Here is a 20797-nt window from a genome sequence, read left to right as displayed (position 1 = left end):
GAACGTATCATTTTAAAAATTGAATGTATATTTTGATTTTGGGGGAATAAAAAAGTGGCGGTGGAGGATGAGCGACCGATTAGGACTGGTCAACGATTACAAAATTGACGGTTCACCCTTGTGTTTTGGTTTTGAAAAAGGGTTCGAAAAATGACGAAATTACCCTTGTGATTTTGCAAGTATACCGTCACAAATACGCACTGTCAAGTCAAAGCTGTCAGTACCCTTTGTGGGATATGTTTCTTATCCATCTCTCTCTCTCTCTGCCCATCAATTTCATTTACCTCAATCATTTTCATTTTCATTTTCATTTTCATTTTCATTTTCTTCATTTTTTATTTTTTATTATAAAATAATAATAAATTTGCACATTAATTTAATAAGTGATATGCCATTTTAAAACTACTTTTCTAGTTCCAATTGTTGTGTTTTCTTAGTTTAAAGAGAGAAATATGTGTGATACTACTACCTACTTCATCATTGTATAATAGTTGACTTTCCCATATATTTTGTCTTTTTGTTTTATATTGAGTTCTAAATTACCATACAGAAAAAGTCTTTTGAAATAATCAATTTAATACCAACCAAAAAAAAATGCTCTTTCTTAACATTGCAAATACCAAGAAATTTAGTTGTAAAATAAGAAAAAAAAAAAACCATGCATTATAATTAGTTCGTGGGAATCAATAATGGTCTTAAGAACCCTAAATCTTAGGGATTTTCAAAAAGATTCTTACCTTTCCTTTTCTTTTTTTCAATAATAAAGTTTTAGAATGAATAATGTGGTTTTCTTTTTATAGACTGTTCTTGTCAAATTATTTGTTTGAAGCAATACTTCCTAAACAAGAAAAAAAATTATGGAAGACGTTATAATTCTTTTAGAAATTTTATGTTTAATAGTTACTAAAATCCATACATATATTTAAATATACACATCTAATGTAATGCCGTCTCAAGCACTTTTTGTTTGATCTAAAGGTTCATTTGTAATGTTAACTACTTTGTTTTGAAGCTTTAAAGATATCAATGAAATTAGGTTTAGATTATAACTATTATATACTAAAGAATAAAAGTAACCAAACTTCTTCTTATCAGCATAATGGTAGAATATTGTCCATGTAATTGATAAACCCTTGCAACTTTATTTCTTAAGCTATGTATGAGATTTTCACCAAAGAAGATAATAGATGAAATACTACTACTAAGTAAAGGTGGGTTTTGTTTATTTTGAATAAAATGAAATACTAGAGCTTTAGGTAATAAAATTTTCATGATCAGAAGAAGAATATTTAGTAGTAGAACCTTTTATTAGCCCAATAGGTTAGTGTGTGTTCCCTAGAAAGCCATACAATCTCCCCAAAAGTCTAAAAGTTAAACCTACTCTTGTTCCCAATTAACCAAACAATTTACAAAACACTTGATTTAAAAGAAAAACTCCCTCTTTTTGGCCTTTGGATCATCATTTCAAAATGTTGCCATCATCTTTCTTGTGCAAATTAGCTAAAAAGTTCGGCTAATATGAGACAAAAATTGGTGTCTAATACCAATTGACATTTGGAAAAAAGGCAAATGGGAGGATATTAGCTAGTAATCAAGAGGGCAAATAAACAGAATTACCAATTGAACAAACAATTAATTAATTAAGTGAAAAAAACATGTATTAGCAGACATTTTATATCAATTTCTTAAGTAGAGTAAGAAATTAGGTAAAAAAAAACAAAAAAGAGTCCAACCATTTAAGAAAATGGAAATTAGATAATGGGTTTAGAAGTGATATTTTGTTAAAGGAGGCACACATGTTTGATGGAGAATTGCACAAGTCATATTCAAGACCCAACAATAAAGAGACGAACTTTTTTCAAATTTTCATTGAGATTCAACCCCTCCACCTCCACCTCCACCTCCATCTCCACCTCCACCTCCTCCTCCTCCTCCTCCATGGCTCAATCCTTTCATATATTATAATAATACATTAAATGATCTTTTATTAATTACTTTACCCACTAATTAAGGGATCCATCAGTGATGTTTACAATTTTCACTCATAAAATAATTGATTTACATCTTCATCTACTTTACTTCTAATTGATTTTATCCACCCTCCTTTTCCTCTTTAATTGAAAATAATTATTTTTAAAGTTTTAACAATATGCTTCAAATATAAATTCTATATTTGAGCTTGAATTTCTTTCCATTATAATCTTTGTGTCGTTTTTTATGTTAGGTGTCTGTTAAATTTTTAGTTATGTCATTGAATTAAATTATTATCATCCTTGAAAGAAGATAAACACATGTGAAACTAAAATGGTTGGGGTAAGTTTTTCAATTGCAAACGGACATATGTTTCTTAATTTATCATATATATTAAATATTATAAGGTATTTTTCTAACTCGATTGGATAAATATATTCTGAATCTCACGTGTCATTATTTTTCCAATAGCTATATGATAGAAGTTTAATTTTATGGAAAAAGATCCATTCATAAATACATCAAATCAATAGTATTATTAAAAAAAAAAAGTAACCAAATTAAAATAAATGACTCTAGAGACTAAATTATATATTCACCATTTTTTTTAAATAGTGTTTAAATAGCTCATTTGTTAGAAAGGATGGATTTAAAAAAAATATTGATTTCTTTTTTAAGGTTGCCAATTTCTCCCTTTTGTTTTTGAGACTTTGTTAACATATTGGAATTATAATTAGAAAGTATGTATACATGTATGTATATGTGTGAATACATAGGTATATTCAATTTAAAATTAGATGAGGAAAAAGAAAGAAAAATGAGAATTAAAGTAGGGAAAGAAAAGTGGGCTTAAGAAGAAAGGCATATGATGTGGTGCAAAAGGGAAATGTTGTAGTTTAAAGTGTTAGCAAAAATAAATGATAATGCCATCCAACCTCATCATTGCCATGTGGTTTCACTTAATTTCCTTCTCTCTCTTTTATATATATATATATATATATATATATATATATATATATATATTAGGGTTTATGTTTTTTGGTTAACCCAAAAAGGCCAATCTATCAACCATTGCATATAGATGCCTAAGCACATGGTTTTGCATTTTCCATGATATATAGATGGGTTTAATTAATTAATCCTATTAAACCGAAAAAAAAAATTATAATTTAGATACAACTTACAATAGCCAACTATATATAATAACCTTTTTTATTTACAAAAAGAAAATTATTTGCATACAACTAATTAGCAGCAATAATATAATGTAGTTTATTATTGAGAATAATTATGAATGATGTTTTAATTAAAAAGGATGTGTAGATGAAGATTGGAGCACCGTCAATTAATGTGTTCCTTAAATATAAACAATATATTATTTAAAATATTAAACTTTAATTTCTCAATTATAGGGTGATTTTAAGCTTTAATTATGACATTATCCAAAAATGTAATTTTAAAGCTTGTAAATTTATAGGGTAAACTCTACCGATTCAATTTTCAATCTTAGCTAGGTTTGTGCCAAATATAAGTCCTCTACCTAATTATCATCTACAAAATGTCTAATAATGAATTCCTAAACCTATTTATGTCATTAACTTTCTTTTTGTATAGGATAGATTTCATATTTTTATAAAATGTTTGAATGTCAAGGATTTATAGTTATTAAACATAAATTTGAAAAATAAAAAATCTAATAGACATAAAATTAATTAAACATTTTAATGAGAATATTATAGCACATGTGAAAGAAAGAATCAAGATGGTGAGAATATAAGATGATATGTCTTAAAAGACACAAAAATCTAAACCAAGATTTTAGGGTTAGTAAACAAATGATAGTTCATGGAATTGAATGAAAGAGAGAAAGAGAGAGTGAGACATCTTCTCTTTGCTTAATTTGCAAATAAAACACATTAACCAAATTGTATTTACAGTTGAAATACACAAATGTAGAGTTGCATGCATGGATTTGGATACCCTCAATTTCTTAATTAAATTACACAATTTTTGAGATTTTTTAGACACCCAATGTTCCTTCTCTCTCTCTCTCTCTCTTTAATTTAATCTAAAATTCGCAGACCAATAGACGAAGAGCATATCCAATTTGGCTTTGGTTGGATTACGAAAAGAAAAAAAAAAAAGAAGGTTAAATTAAATATATTAAAAGTGGTTAAATTTGTTTGGTATAGAAAGTATATGAATTTGAAAATAGAGGCCACACGTTTGGTTTGTAAAGTCGCATGTAAATGAATTGTGTAATTGATTTTGCCTTTTTTCTTTTCTTTTTTTTTTCTTTTTTTTTTTCTCTCTTTTAAATAAAATAATAATAATAATAATAATAATAATAATAATAATAATAATAATAATAATAATAATAATAATAATAATAATAATAATAATGTTGGAAATTGACGGCCGACAGCAATTAATGAAAGAGAAAATAGGATGATGTGTTGGGCTTTCCCTTCGTGGCTTCAACATGATCCACTCTTTTTTATTCAAATAAATTAGTGTTACGTCTCTACCATTTTCATATTCTTTTTGTTTACGCTACAATTTTCTTTTCTTTTCTTCTTTTTATACTTATAATTCTATACCCGAATCTTCAAGTGATAAACACAACTTAGTACATATTATGTTACGAGTTTAGTTATGAACCAAAACTATTAAGTTCTGTTTTTACCATAACAATAGTCAGAGTAGGTGATTAACCGACTATATATGCTAAAATTATGTTCGGGTTTGATATATATAATTTGGATTGAATTAAGGATTGGAGTACTCAAATAATAATAATAATAATAATAATCCTTAGGTTGGTCGGTAAAGTGAAATGATGAAAGCCAAAAGAGGTTGGGTTAAATAGACAGAATGTTGGGGAGATGTTTTGTTTTGTATTGATCAAAGTGTGTTTAAAAGGTCAAATTGTGTTACCTAATCATATCAATTTTCTTTCAAAAACTCTTTACACTACTAACTTTACTAAATTGAACCCCCATGCTAATTATATTGACTAATCTCATTTAATATGACATATTGTCATTTAGCTGTCTATGTATTGTTTGAAAGGTCTACTTATAAATACATGTACCACTTAAGATGACCTCTTAGTTACATACTGCACTCTTTTACCAGTAGCCAACCCATGATGGTTCATAAACCACTTTTTTTTTGCCTTTCAACATATACATAATTCATCAATTTTTCAAATCACATCGTATTTCAAATCACACACGCATTTGCGCACGCATCCACCCACACAACAATCTAGAGAGATAAAGAAGCCTACAAATAGAGAAATTTAATGAGAGAGTCTTGTGGTAGCTCAAAGAACATTCATGGAGAACTTAAAAGATAGTTCAAAGAACCTATAGGAGAGCCTAGAAAAACTCATTTTACCCATAAGAGAGTTTAAAAGACTCGTTAAAGAGCCTAGAGTGAGCTCAAAGCAATCCATGAAAGAACTTAGTTGTAGCTCATAGGACCCATGAGATAGAGAGCTCAGAAGTAGCACAACTATAGCCATGGAAGACCTATAAGTCGCATAGAGGACTTTGGAGGATCCATGGCAAAGAACTTTACGGGACTTATGAGTCACTTGCAAGGCCTTTGCAAGACCCATGGAGGACTTCAGAGTCACATGGGGACTTTGGCATATCTATGGAGGTCTTTAGAGTAGTTAAGTTTGAAACTGTCGTGATTCTCAATGAACAATCCAAAAAGAAACTGTTGAAAAATTACTCGTAGGTAATACTTAAACATACACTAGTTACAACCTAAGTGGTGATAGCGTAAGGGACAATTCAAAAATTTAAAGAGGCAGTTATAAGTTCAAGCATTAGTCATTTGTTATCTTATATAAATGACCAAAGTCATTATTTGAAGGTCATATGCCTAAAATCCTAATCTACTCTTTTTTGCTATCAAATTATTCACAAACCCAAACTTGACTTGAGATGTCGAAGTGTGTGAAGCTTGACATCACATCAATGTTCATTTTTTTTTACTTGGAAGGGCACTTGAACTATCGCCTCAACAAATATAATAGTCGCGATTGATGGTTCTATCGTCCAAAGTGAGTTTAAAGTAATTTAAGTAGGCAGCAAGTTTGATAAAATTCAACAAAGGGTAGGAGTTTCGAGAGGGGAATGAAAAGAGAGGAATTAGTGATAAAGGGGAGTGTGTTAATGGAGATGTGGACCAATGAGGAAAGCATGCATATAGTACCACGGCTTAGTTAAAGAGAATTAGAGAATAAATGGAAAACATGGGTGTGGTGTGGTGTGGTGTGGTGTGGTGTGGATGAGGTTAATGGGTGCAGACAACTTCCCACCAAACAAAGCTGGTGGCTGCCTTTGGGGTCTTTGATAGCTGCATTTCCCTGCATTTCTCTTTATTATTTCACTCCTCACCACTATTCATCCACTTTGTCCTTTTAACCATTCCTCTTTTCCTTTCCCTTTTAACCACTCTTTTCCCTACCAATATATCTTCCCCAAATATCTTCCATCGATTTTTAATTCTCATCACTTGTGTGGATATAATATCATCATCTTGAATTTTCCACTCTAATGTCTCATGATGTATATGCCATTTTTGCTAGGACCCTCAAAGTTTATAGCTATTAAATTATCTTCTCATACCAAGATAGAGAGTTTGAAGTTGTTTCTTCGTCCACGGCATAATTAATGATTTCGAGTTTGATGAATGACATGTTTTCTTTGGGACCTCAAAATTCAAAAGACAAGAAATTTCCATACTTGAATAATCTTTTTGGAATGAAGGAGGCCAGATGTGAGGCATTAATGTGAGAAACTTGAAGATGAGGGTTCTTTTGGATATGGGTTGACATATATTTAAGAAGGAAATGAAATTGGATAGAAAGAAGAGCTTTTAATTGAATTTAGAGAGATCAGTTTTTGTCACAATCAAACAATGAATGCAGGGGCAGGAAAAGATGGAAAAGAAAAAGCAGTTTCATAGGGATCTGAGTTCTGATGGAAAAGATCTCTGGAAAAAAAACACAGATACAAGCAAAGAGAAAGCAAGTGCCAGAAGAAAAGAAAGGATGGACCTTGCAAAACCCAAACAAAACAAAGTACCCTATAAACAAAACAATACCATTACTATCATTATGATTTCTCATACTCAGGAAAAAGGACCACTATTCTAATTAATGGTAGGAATGCATCAAAATGAACAAAGGGTGGATGTGGGACAATGGTTGTGGAAGTGACATCTGATCATCCATATCTGACGGCTGACGGGAAAATGAGAGTGGGTTAGTGTGTGCAATTGGTATCAATATCAATATGTATTGAATTACTTCTGCTAAACTAGAGAGGGTTTTTTATGAGTAAATATGATAAATGATAAAGAAGTAGGCAGCCTAAATAAGGACCACCCGAGTGGTTTCTTTCCAACTGCTAGTATAGTATGGTGTAGAGTGGTCCTAAATATGATGACAATCATAAGATTGGAAAAGGAAAGAATGGTGTGGACAGTACAAACCTCCGCTGTAATCCACATTCGTACAACATATCTTACAAGATTTCTCACAACTCACAACACAACACTTCATGCTTTCCTTTTCTTCCTCGTTTTTTCAATCTCCTGCATATTTAAATATATACGTGTGTGCGTGTACACACTCGAAGGATCACATCCAGCTTCAACCAATGATATCCCTTCTGGTTGGATTTGTTTTTCAGGTTTCTTGCTCCTTGAGATCTTTGAATTCAAAGAGGAATGGACCTGTTGACCTGCATTATCCAGAATTTCAATTAGAGTGGAGTTTGAATTTTGTTGGTACATTCATTGCTCTCATATTACAAAAGAATGAAGAACAGTTCATAGCAATGGTGATCGTGTCTAGTTTTTTAAAGGTGTAAATTGTATAGCTCAATTCCTGAGGCTGCCATATGAACCAAGAAACAATGTTATAGTTTTCTTCAATGAATTCCAACCCAACCCAAGACAAAGACTCTTCTCCTCCATCAGGCATCTCCTAGATTCCAAATCATTTAGACAGGCCAGAGTTAACAAAATTATTGAGGCTTTAGAAAAATTGGATCTCTGTTGGTCCTGGCAATTTCACCATCAGCAAATTGTTGTCTAAACTCGGTACAGCCTGTTAGAAATTGCAATCATTCAAGTGACAAGAGAACTTGAAAGCCATATCAGAGAGATATGGTATCTTTCAAAATTAGGTAGCCCTTAGAAGACTTTTGGATGCAACAGAAAATACTTGACATATATGGGCAAGTAAGATCCAGGTTCAGTCAGAGCTATCCCTTTCGATTGGATTTGCTTTTTAGCTTTGTTGCTCCTTGCAATCTTTGCAACTTAAAGAGGAATGATAACCGGCAGATCCTGCACTATCCATAATCTCATTGTAGATGCCATTTCAATGTAGATGTCAATTAGAGGTTGAGTTTATTTAGCCAAATAATTCTTTGAATGGTACATTCAGTCGCATTCCCCTGTATGACAGGGATGAACACTCTAATCACGAAACGCAGCTGATAAGCAGGAATTAGTAGACCTAACTAAAAAAGATCCATTCAATCTGGACCAGGAGGTACCATTTTGGTTTTCTTCGATGAATTCCAGCCCAAGACAAAGTCCCTTATCCCCATAGTGCAAGACTGCAAGTTCTGGTTTCACAGTACATTTAGACAAGGCTAGAGAGGACGAAATTACAAAGGCCTTTGTGAACTATCTGCAGCCCTCGGCCCAAAAATATGGACCTTCACCAGCAATAGTTGTTCGAACATAGGGCAGTCTATTTAGTTATTAACTGCAATTATTCAAAAGACCACAAAACCAGACAACCGTATTTGAGATACTAACCTGCAGAATTGGGGAGCCCATAGAACGATAGAAGAGTTTTGAATCAAAAAGGAAATAATTAACATATTAGGACAATTACATTCGCACTAACAAATGAGTTCTCGAATTATGAACCGTTAGTATGGGAGGCAATTCAAATTTTGTCCTCCTTTCTTATTTCCTCAAATGGGCACATGCTTGTGGAATTCTGAGCTTACAGAACTAACCAAACTATTAATTAGGCATTAATCGATCAGCTCAGTCTATAATTTCTAGACATTGTGTAGGCTTTACAAAGTAAAAAGGTTACACGAAATGTTCAGTGGGGTATTCATGCTCATATCCATTGTAGTCATAATACAGCCTCTCTCCCTTAGATATATCTCTGTTTGCAATAAGTAGAACTCTACATTCACCATTTACATTGAACCTTACGCACTTAAGGTTTTGCTTTTTCCTGCCATCCCTGCATCGAAGAGACATAGCCTCATATCAAAAGAGAGAAAACAAGGAAAAGAAACTTGTAAAATGAGAAATCTAGTCCTTCTCAGGCTTCTCAAACACCAAAGTATGACAAGAAATAAAGAAAGTCTTGAGCTTACGGTGTATGGTTGTTGATTCCATTTATAAAACGGGCAATGTTACTACGTTTGTCAGGACAGATGACAAGGCTTTTAGAGGGGTTGGTAGCAGACAATAAAGTCATCATACTATCCCCATCATCATGTTCACGGTTCTTCAAGTAATCAACATCCCCAGTATATTCTGTAATTATGGTCAAGTCCTTTATAAACCTATCTGCTTCCACAGTGAACCTGTGACCATGTATGAATAGGTTGGGTTGTGTTCCTATCAAAAGAAAGAAAACAAATATAGGACTATGGAGATTCACATACCCTTCTCGAGGATCAAAAACAACCATAAGGGGGGGCCATTCCCCTCTCTCCATCATACTTCTGCACAAGTTTAAGGTTTCAACGTCCTCTTTGGGAAGAACCTGGAATGCAGATAATAAAAAAACTTCAGCATCACAGAAGATATCACGCAAAGGGCCTCCAGACACCCAGTGACTTGATAAACTTCGACATTGAAAAACAAAAATCCTAAATCCTAAGTTAGGCAGAAAAGTATTTTGTAAATGCACATTTATCCATCTTACCACTGTCTCACCAAGCGAAAATGTGGAAAATTATCCTTAACTAGTTTAAAGAATAAAGACATCCATCGATTCATTGTTAATTGACAGTAGTATTTGGTCTGTGCATTTCTATAATTTGGAACTTCATTGATCCAATAACAACAAATGCATAACCAAAAAAAAAATTCACTAAACAAAAATTATGATAGAACAAATGGGCAAGATTGATAACTCACATTCAGTTCTCTCGTTTCCTTTTAAGAGAACAAATGGGGGTTTCAACTTTACCTGCATTCCTCCGTGCTCGAGAGATGCACAGTTCGCGGACCTTGGTGCCATCCCACGCATATATGTGAGCTCGTTGCTGAAATCTGTACCAGTAGCTGTCAATGCTGTTGCCAGTGATGCCATTTGTTCCAAGCGCCTCGCAGGATCTGCTGTCGGATTAAAAGGTAAGAGCTTCCTTCTCTTTTTACTAAGTACTAAGCTACCAGCCCGTCTTCGTTTCTTTCGGTTTTCTGAAAAAGAAAACAATACAAAGAAAACGATTACAGTTACGACCCATATAAACATTTGCCCAATAGAAGGATGGTACCAAACTCGAATTTCCAGAAGTATGAGATTTCTACCTAGGCTTGAGTCTTTTTTAGAGTCCGCAGGTCTTTGGATGCGGAAAAAGTCAACAATTTTAGTTTGCACAAGAGGGAAAGCTGCAAAGTAAGAAACCAGTAAGAGGAAAAATCATCGAAAAAAATGAAAATCACTCAAGGAACTTGATTTAAGTTGGTGACTGGAAATAAAATAAATGTATAGAAAATAGTCTACGGAAAAATCAGTAACCCACCAGAATATTACTCAGAATAAAAAACGAACTTGATTAAACATGCAGCACTATAAAGTTAAGAAAATCAATGAAGTTCTTCCGCTGTTGGGTAACAAATTAATCGCTTCATCTCGAACATATAACACCAAATAAAACTTAAGAAAAAGACACGATGCGAAATGCAACTTCCATCTCACAATGCATGCAAATAAATCGAAGAAATGAGATGTATTGGAGAGCCCAGATGAAATAAAATAAGTTAAAATGAAAGGAAGGAAAGGGAGACGGTACATTTGAGTTTCTTGTGATTGGAGCAAGTGGAGCAGAACCAGGATCCCTTGGGGACGGAAGGGAGAATGGGGGTAAGACAAAAGAGATGATAGCCTCGATCACATTTGTCGCAGAGAAGAAGGTCGGCCGGAGAGTCACCGGAGCCGCATTTCTGACAAAAAATGTCGTCGTAGTCGTCGTGATCTGGTAGAAAATGATGGGGGGAAGAGGGTTTGGGAGCAAGAGTTCTCCGCTTGTGGATCATAATTGGGGGGAATGGAATGGGATTGGGATTGGGAATGGGAAAGGGAATGGGAAAATTTGGCGCGATGAATGTTAGAAAGATGTAAGAAATGGGTATTTGAAGAAGGAATTAGGGCATCTGGCGCTCTTTTTGGTTTTCCCGGCAAAACTAGGCGCCAAATCATAATCCAATTACCAACCCTACACCTCTCTTCTCTCTCTTTCCTTCATATTCGTCCGATCATAAGTGTTGGGCTTGGGCTACAAAAAATTATTATTGGGCTTCCTCAGCTCCAAAATGGGCCTGATACCCAATTGGATAACATTGGCCCTGATTTTCTTTAATTAATGAATATTTAGCTCAAATAGGCTATTTACCAAATTTAATTTTATAAATCTCCAAATATTTAAATTTTTACATAAACAGATGATGTAGATGTAGTGAGTGATTTCAAAGATGGGCTTTTTTTTTTTTTTTGTGCGCGCGCACGAAAGGAATGGCTTCCTTTGTAGAAATAAATGTTACATTCAAAAAGAAGTATTAACATGTTTGATTTGAATTCGACAATTTATTTTTTTTAAGTTGGAATTAACACATATGAAACTTTTAATCAATAAATGTCAAAAGGCGAATATAATTTTTTATAATAAAGTTTTCGAAAACTTCCCATCACTAGGGTCGACAAACAAAATATAGTCTATGTAAGTATGTATATTTAATTTAAATACCAGCAAGTCCCAACCAACTCTATGTGTTGTCTATACCCGGATAATAACACAATGGAATGAACATGTTTTTTAAGAGGGTGCTCATATGAAACTTTCTTTCCTATCTTTAGTTTATTTATAATTAAAATTCTACGAGTCAAAGTTTTTAAATTTAATCTGAAGATTGTATTCGATTCAAATATCCTCTATCACTTTCATTCCTTTTTTTAAATCACTAACTTTTGAAACTAGAATCATCTTTAAGACCAAATTCTACCCTTAGATTAACGTTCTTCTTTTCACACTTTAATTTTTATTTTAATATTTTGCTTCTATAAAAGTAATCATTGTCCTATATTCTATGTCCAAACTCATATAATGTCCTTTTTATAAACAATCAATAACAAAAAGTAAAATTTAGTTGCATATATAATTTAGTCTAATATACCAAACTAAACATTAGTTAATATAAAACCATTTCTTAAAAAGATACAGTGATTCTCGAGTCTTTCGATCTAATAGTAATTTTTTTTTGCTAAAAAAGATTAAAGGTTACAAAAAAATACCTTTATGAAAATGACGAGCAATTGCTATATTAAAAAACTTTCTTTTTTTAATTTCTTTATAAAGCACTTAAGATAGATGGATGCTTAGCTTAAAAAAGTATAATTGATTTCACATGTCCAAATTAGGGGACAAAACAACCTCACTTAATGGCTTTATTTGCTCACAATTAACATAGTTTACCCTTTTATGCTGCCCCTAACAATTCATAATTAAAAATAAGCAGCAGAGGAGTAGATGGAGTTTGGTTGAATAATGGTGATCAAAACCAAAAGCACTCACGAAATAATAATAATAATAATAATGAGCATAATATTATTTATATCCCAGCTTGGATGCCATATATATATATATATATAGTTTAGAAAGTTGGGTCATCAAAGCACTAAGGTTGAATGGTATTGGTTAGATGGTGGTTAATTTAAAATGAAGGTGAGCTGTTAGGCAGAAGAATGATTCTATGGAAGATGTTAAATTTAATTATGTTTTAATTATTAAATATGACATTTAAAAAGAAAAAAAGAAAAGAAAAGAAAAAACGAAGGCCACATAAGTGCTTTGTTGCCTCATGTAGGAAGAAGCTTCATCCTCAATGCTAAAATAGACAGCCAATAACATAAGTTTTCCTTTTCTTTTCTTAATTTGTATTTAAATTGTTAGTGGATGTGGGGCTACAAGTATATTATTATCCTTTTATATAAGGTTGAATTTGGTTTATCTTCCTTGGGAAATAATACTATAGGATATATACCATTCAAACCCATTCCCTTTTCTTAATCAACTCCATAATCCAATGAAGATTGAATATAACAAAAAATTAAAAAATGATAGTTTGCTCACAATTGATACTAAACTGAATTTTGACTCCATTCTATCGTAATCAAATTACATCCAATTCTGTTTTAGAAAATAAAAATAAAAATTTGGAGAAAAATAAGTTCAACAATATGATATATATATATATATATATCATATTGTTGAACTTCAATTTATACTCTAACTTTCATTCAAAATATATATAAAGAAAAATAAAAAATAAAACAATTAAAATTATTTGTTAGTGATTTGCGACAACACAATTGATTCATTGAAAATAGTTTATTAGAGAAAATAGAAAAAAAATATAAAAAAAAAGAATCACTTGAATTTTAATGAAAAACCCACCACCGCCATTTTTTATTTTCTTATAATATGTTTCAAAATCATATTCGTCCTTGCATTTATAAATATTATATTCATGTGAAAGCTAATTAACTAATGCTTGATTTGAATATGAAAATTTTGATATAGGGCTCAAATTGATTATTGGCAAAAAAATAGTAGAAATTTAACTCGATAGGATTAATGGCTTAAAATTTTAGTTCACACCACCTTAAAGTTTAGGAATTGCTACCACGAGATTGCACGTACTTATATCATCAATACAAAGGGGTATCAATCGATTTGGTTACTCAACATGGTGATATTTTTTTAGTTGACCAAAGTGAAGAGTACTTACATCATTGTAGTATTAAGCCAATGAGATTTTGATATTTAAGTTAGCATGTAAAGTGTATAGTTCAGATACGTAAACAAAACATAAGATTTGGAGTTCCTTCTCTGGAATATATGTTTTTTTTTCTTCCTTAGAAGTTATCTATCAAATAAAACTATGTATAGTCCATTATTTCAAATGTCATTTTGTGACTGTAGTTATGTGTAATTTTGACAATGTTAGAGGGATCATGTTAGCCCACAAGATGTCACAAAGTCAAGCTTATTTTGGATTATTCTTAATGTATGTAACCTTACGACACCTTTCAATCTATTGAGTTTAAAGATCTAAACAATCATAGTATAATTTTTGGTTGAACTTTGATTATAAATTTAACCAATATTCCATTTAAACACAGAAACTTGCCTCACCTAAGATATTAATTATTGGTCTGTGTAAATTTATTATAGTGGAAGAAAAGTTCAAATAAATGGATATATTTATTGAAAATAGAATAACAAAGAAGAAAGAAAGAAAAAACGATAATATTTCGGTTGAAAATGAAGCAGAGAGAGGAGGGATTAAGGTGAAGAAAATGTGGGTGCTGTGCACGTGAGGGAAGTAAGAAGCAGGTGAGAAGGAAAATTGAATGAAGGGGAAGGGTGATGGATGGATGGATGGATGGATGGATGGATGGATGGATGGATGTGATTGGAGAGGACCCACCTTAAGTTGACACACCTAATTATTCCCCACATCGCGTCAATTACACGTTACGCTCTCCCCTTGCATGTATCTAATTCCATCACTACCCATTCCCTCGTCTACACGTGTCCCATTCCCACATGATATACAACACCGCCGCCTTCGCCGCCCCATTTCTCACCTTATCCTTTTCTTTTCCCCTATTATTCCTCTCTCTTTCGCACCCTCTATTTTCATACCATACCTCAACCTTTACACGAGGTATGAATACCCCTTGACAGTGAAATAATCAAATTAAACATAACTAATTGTTCAAATGATATATCAAAACAAGTAAACACACATTTATTAAATTTAAAGTATTACAGGTCTCCACCTGCAAAGGAAGAAGAGAAAATTAAGATGTAGGAAAGGCCGCACATGAGAAACATGAAGGGTGTGCAGAGGTGGTGATGATCATTTGATTGAGAATTCAAGAGGTTGCATTACTAATTTTGAATTTCATGTATTTATGTATGTATGTATTATTATAAAATAACAACAGTTTTGCTTTTTTTTCTTATATATATATATATATTTATATATAGTTTCATTCAAAACAACTAAAATAGTAGCCATCCAAACATGTTATATCCTTCATTTATATACACTGTTCCACAACTTGGAACTCTAATTAGCCGCATTCTTATCGATCCATTAAGAAAAAAAGTACTAAAAATCAATTGATTAAAAGGGTATATATATAATTTTCAGTAGACTTTTTGAAGAATTGAACTTGATAAGACTATATGTAGAATAATATAAGACCACTCTTCCCACCTCCTTTCCATCAGTGAACTAAGAAAAATTACATTGGGTGATACAAATACGAACACAAAAATTTACCTAATGAGTTATAAACTATTCTTAAATTAAATTAGTTCAATACAAAGAGAAAACAAATGAACAGTGATAGCGAATAATCAAAAAGAAAAAAAAAACCCTCTCCTCGTAACACAACATAGAATGTTTAAGAAAATATAAAAAAAAGATAGAATTATGTTATATCCATCGACAAAAAAGAAAAAAGTATATTAAGCATGAGTTTTATTAATTACGACGAAGTATTATATAACACATATATAAAATAAGTTCAATACAATTTTTTGTAATGAAGTCGATGCGTAATTATTATCGATTGTTAGCAACTTCAAGACATATAGGGGTGATAATGATCTCCTCCAAGGATTTAAATGATACTCATTAATTATTTGTAATCTACTTTTGATTTTAGTATACAGGCAATTAATTAAAATGGACTTATTAGTTGTAAATTTACTTTGTGTCTTTAAAGGAAAGGAGGAAGAAATTTGAAAAGCTCCAAAACCAATAATATTATATATGACAAAGAAGAGCAGAAAGAGTCAAAAATATCAAATCCATCAAATCTTCCCCTAAAGAATGTTATGTTACTGTTATTATTGCATGAGAAAGTAAAGAAAAAGAACTTTTTTGTTTTGTTTTCTTTTCTTTGGATAGATTAAAATCATAAGTTAATTAGTAATTAAGAAAAGCTAGTAAATTAAAGTCAGCATATCGGTATATTAATTAATGTATATTATATTGGCCACTGCACACACACAACGTAGCTAAATGTCCTTGTTAATTTTAAAACAGAGCTACCTTCTACCAAATTTCTTTCCTCTATGTCTCTCCGAACCATGGAAATTGAATAAAAATTAAAGGTCCTTTCAAAAGTGGAAATTCAGAAGATGACCTCAAGACAGACTAGTGAAACAACATCACATTCAACCATATATATATCACCTCTTTATGTGGTTTTGATTAAAAAAAAATCAAATTGAGATTAATTTATTCTATTCATATCTTTTTCTTCTAGAAAACCCTAATTCTCAACCTATTCATTTTCATTTTCAAAATATAGAATAATTTTGAAATGGTTACAATTGCACATTATATTTACGATCATGAGAATATATTTGTTTGAATTAAAATCAATTCAATGTTTGGATTTTTTAAATGTGGATTTTGGTTGAGGGTAGTTTTTAATATTACAAAAGTAGTTTTAATCATTTGAAAATAATAAAGAAAAAGTTACACTTTATTTGGGTGTAACAATATTATGGAGTGAAGGAAGGAAGTTGTAATATTTAGAAAGGTGATAAATGGGAGTAGTATTCTATTGGCCCAATGCTAATACTAAACTAAGTTAAGGTTTCATGAAACACAGTTATAGTTAGAAATATAATTGAATAGAGGTGGTGGTGGAAACATTGGTGGAAGTTGTTGAGGATGATGGGATTAGTGAACAAAATTGAGAAGATAGGATAGGTAAAGCGTGATGAGCACTGTGAAAAAGACTTGAACAAAAAGAATTAAACATGGGATTTGATTAATTAGGGTTAATTTAAAAGAGAGGGAAAAAGTGAAAGGACGAAAAGACCCTGACGGAAAGAGAGTAGGAGTTGGGAGGGGGGGGGGGGGGGGGGGGGGGGGGGGGGGGACAGACAAATAAGAGTGATAGATATGAATGGGGGGATCCTAATCCCATGTTTTTTTTGCTTTTACACTCATTTTTTCAGAGTGAAACACAAAGCTTAAAGCAAAAAAGAAAAAAAAAAAAAAAAGTGCCATTCTCTTTGATCAGTTTTGTTGTTCTTTCTTTCTTTCTTTCCCCTTTTTCCCTTTCCCTTTCCCTTTCCCTTTCTCTCTTCTTCTTAATCCCCCAATGGACACTGCTCATTGGCCGCAGGTCTTTCTAATCTCTGTCTCTCTCTCTTATTTTATCACTTTTAAATTTTAATTAGCTCTCCCTTCCCTTCCCTTCCCTTTTCCTTTTCTTTTCTTTTATGGGTTCTTGTTAATTAAATTTGTTTTTTGAAAATTTAATTTTTACATATAACTTACCTTCATACCTCTCTACTTTCCTTTATCTTTCATCTGTTCACAATTTTTTTTTCACTGATTCTCAAAAGGGTCATCGAAAAAAAGCTTTTTTTTTTCTTCTTCTTCTTGTGGGTCGTCTTAAAATGGAATCTGACGAATTTGTGAATTTGGTTATCAGTTTGCAGGTGGTGGTGGAGTGGTTGTTAAACAAATGGAAGGAGGAGGAGGATCATCAAGTTCTTGTTCAAAGCCTAATAGTGGAAATGGAAATGGAAATAATTTGTTGGAAAGAAAAGTAAGAGGTGAAAAGGAGCAAGCTTTAAAGTGTCCGAGATGTAATTCGAGTAACACAAAATTCTGTTATTACAACAATTACAGCCTGTCGCAACCAAGGTATTTTTGTAAGGCTTGTCGGAGGTATTGGACTGAAGGTGGTTCTTTAAGGAATGTTCCAGTAGGTGGCGGCTCAAGGAAGAACAAAAGATCTTCACTTTCTTCTTCTTCCACTTCTTCTGATCATAATAAGAAAATCAACGCATCTCATCAAATCATCAATCATCAAGATCTCAATCTTGCAATCTTCCCTCCAAACAACAACAACAACAACAACAATACTTCTATCTCTACTTCATCTTCTTCTTCTCATCTTTTGGCTTCTTTCATGACGGCACCGGCAACCGGAATGTTCAATAGCAGTGGTGGGTTTGGATTGAACGAGTTGAAGCCACCTGCAAGCTTAAGTTTTTCACTGGAAGGGTTTGATCAGAATGGTGTAAGAGGGTATGGGGATCTTCATCATCATCATCATCAAGATCAGACGGCTGTCATGTTTCCAATTGAAGATATGAAGCAAAGTAATGATCACGAGGACAATAGGGGAGGACTTGGAGGGGATAATAATAATAATACTAATAGTAATAATAATTCAGGTGGGAGTACTGGATTTTGGAATGGAATGTTGGGAGGTGGATCGTGGTAATATTTTTATTTTTCACTTTTGAAAACAGATGTTCACTTTGCTAGAAAAAGAAAGATGAAGAAAAATGGTGTGTGCTTTTTTCTTTTCTTTACTTCATAGTTTGGTGTTGGGTGGGGTGATTTTGTTTTGTGGGGTTTTGATGGAAAGAAAAACTAACAATAGGGTTTTTGTTTTTCCTCTCTTATGGTTCCTTTTTGTGTGTGAGAGTGTGTGTGTGTGTAATCTTTTTATTATATAGAGGATTTGGATGGTTTTGAAGCTTTGTTTTCAGGTCAGCTTCAAATGAATTGACATTTGAAATTCAGTGGAAATATATCACACACACATATATATGTTGTACGTTGTTGTGTTACAAAACAAAGATCAGAGAGAGCCCATTAATTCCTATTGTAGAGCTTAATATTTCATGATTATTATCTTCTTTGTATCTGATGAAAAATTTATATTGTTGACTTGTTTTTCCATTTGTATTCTTGATGCATAATGTTATATCGAAGTATGGTTTAGGGATTAGGATGGAGTTATGATGAACAGCCTGCAACTTGCAGCTTGCTTGGCTAAAGCTACAAACACTACTAATACACACTACAACGTCAACAACTACCTTTATTTATTAATATTTTAAATTGAGAAAAACTGAGATTTGTGTTTAAGGCTTTAATTAATTGAACATAATTTATTTGGTCGAAGAGGAGTGAGAGACTGAGGTGGCTGCCAATCCCTTTTAACAGCAAAAGTTAGTGTGTGTTTGGTTGCCAAAATGCAAATGCCAATTGCCCAACAGCTCACAAATGTCAGTGTCTTTTCAGCAAAACCCCATCTGAAGTAATTCTTTATGATTCTTCCACTTCCATCCATTAAAAAGCTGAGCCCTACGGGAATCCCAATAAATTAGAACCCCTCTCCTCTCTTCATTTCATGTTAGCTTTAGCCTTAGCTACATTCCCAACAAGGAAAAGCGGAATAATCAAACCATTGTATATCATCAATTACTCTATAGTCTTTTACTTGCATAGAAATATTAGAGAACATAAAGGTCCCATTGGAGGGTCTTTCTCTTTTTGTCCTTTTTAATAACTATCTACCCTACTTGTTGACTTCAAGGATGCCAACAATGAATGATGTGCAATATGCTTCCTTCATGAAGCTGAGTCAACATTCGGTATATGTGTCATTGCAAATAATTATATAGGGAATGCATAAATGCGGTTACCTTATGGAAAAGAGTCAAGATGGAAGGGAGATGCACGAGATTGAGCTCCAATTATAGAATAATATGATAAAAGACTATGCCCTACAACTTTGTGTGTGTATTTAAAGAGAGAGAGAGAGAGAGAGAGAGAGAGAAAGAAAAATGGTGGGGGGAAATTGGGGTTTGTTTGGTGGTAAGGCCCCACCAAACATTCCCTTGGATAAGTGCGCCAGAAAAATCTTGAAGGGAATTTTGGAGTTTCCATTTCAAAGCAACAGAAACCAAAAAGAGCAGCAGTTTGGTAGAGGATAATTTTCGTAGTTTGAAAATTTTCCATGTAGTTGCTACAAAGGTAAAAATTAAGAACTGCGTGGATTTATTAAATTAATTAATATATTATTTGAATAGACTGCATACAAGTGTAGATTGAGATATACCAAAATACTTTTTTTTTTTTTTTTTTTTTTTTTATATATTATATGTTAGGCATTTCCTTTGGTGAAGGTTTTTGAGGGGGAAAGAAAATTGTTTTTTCCCCAAACTAGAGAGAAAATAAGAATGAAAAAAAAATTGAGAGAAAATAAGAGGCACAACCTTGTGAAAATATAGGAGTTGAGTGAGAAAAACAGGGAGAGAGTACCAACAACTATTGGGGGCAAGAATCGAGACCGAGAGTGATATCATAATATGGTTGCACAAAATGCTTGGTGGTACCATACCACCTGCTCTACTTTGCTATAAAAAAGAATTATTATGAAGTAATAGACAAAGAAATAGAGTGAACATCATCTATCTATGGCTCTTCTGACCTACGAATCTAAAATCAACGCTCAATTTCTATTTCAAAAGCTTACTTTATTTTGCTATGTAGGTGACATATTAGAGGCTTCCACAGAATTGCAAACTAATTGGTAACAATAATTCCTTATCTCAGCTTATCCAATTGAGGTATTTCAAACTCAATAGCTTTTATTTGACTAATTTGATATAGAGTCCATATTCATTTAAGT

The 20797-nt window shown here is 32.4% G+C and overlaps 2 protein-coding genes across 2 annotated transcripts; one reads left to right on the top strand and one right to left on the bottom strand.

Moving 5' to 3' along the window:
* Window positions 1–8862: 8862 nt before the first annotated feature.
* LOC103482982 (histone-lysine N-methyltransferase ATXR6) lies at window positions 8863–11448 on the bottom strand. Its single transcript, XM_008439410.3, has 6 exons — window positions 11058–11448; window positions 10573–10653; window positions 10232–10461; window positions 9702–9802; window positions 9408–9620; window positions 8863–9271 (listed from the first exon to the last, which is right to left on the bottom strand). The coding sequence occupies exons 1-6, from the start codon at window positions 11299–11301 to the stop codon at window positions 9112–9114; spliced, it is 1029 nt and encodes a 342-aa protein (XP_008437632.1). The 5' UTR covers window positions 11302–11448; the 3' UTR covers window positions 8863–9111.
* Window positions 11449–17283: 5835 nt separating this feature from the next.
* On the top strand, window positions 17284–18906 carry LOC103482981 (dof zinc finger protein DOF4.6-like). The gene is made up of 2 exons (XM_008439408.3): window positions 17284–17482; window positions 17795–18906. Exons 1-2 carry the CDS (start codon window positions 17459–17461, stop codon window positions 18593–18595), a joined length of 825 nt encoding a protein of 274 aa, XP_008437630.1. The 5' UTR covers window positions 17284–17458; the 3' UTR covers window positions 18596–18906.
* The last annotated feature ends 1891 nt before the right edge of the window (window positions 18907–20797 follow it).

This window comes from Cucumis melo, chromosome 9, assembly GCF_025177605.1.
Source record: "Cucumis melo cultivar AY chromosome 9, USDA_Cmelo_AY_1.0, whole genome shotgun sequence".
In the NCBI taxonomy this organism is placed as follows: Eukaryota; Viridiplantae; Streptophyta; class Magnoliopsida; order Cucurbitales; family Cucurbitaceae; genus Cucumis; species Cucumis melo.
The sequence above is the reverse complement of the archived record's forward strand: the minus strand, read 5'-3'. Positions and strand labels throughout refer to the sequence as shown.

Excerpts from the sequence above, each read along its gene's own strand:
- LOC103482981 (XM_008439408.3), top strand. The coding sequence starts at position 17,459 with ATGGACACTGCTCATTGGCCGCAG. Across the intron at positions 17,483-17,794 it reads ACACTGCTCATTGGCCGCAG|TTTGCAGGTGGTGGTGGAGT; the intron begins GTCTTTCTAATC and ends TTTGGTTATCAG.
- LOC103482982 (XM_008439410.3), bottom strand. The coding sequence starts at position 11,301 with ATGATCCACAAGCGGAGAACTCTTGCTCCCAAACCCTCTTCCCCCCAT. Across the intron at positions 9,621-9,701 it reads GTTTTTGATCCTCGAGAAGG|GTTCACTGTGGAAGCAGATA; the intron begins GTATGTGAATCT and ends ACATGGTCACAG. Across the intron at positions 9,272-9,407 it reads GGAATCAACAACCATACACC|GGATGGCAGGAAAAAGCAAA; the intron begins GTAAGCTCAAGA and ends TCTTCGATGCAG.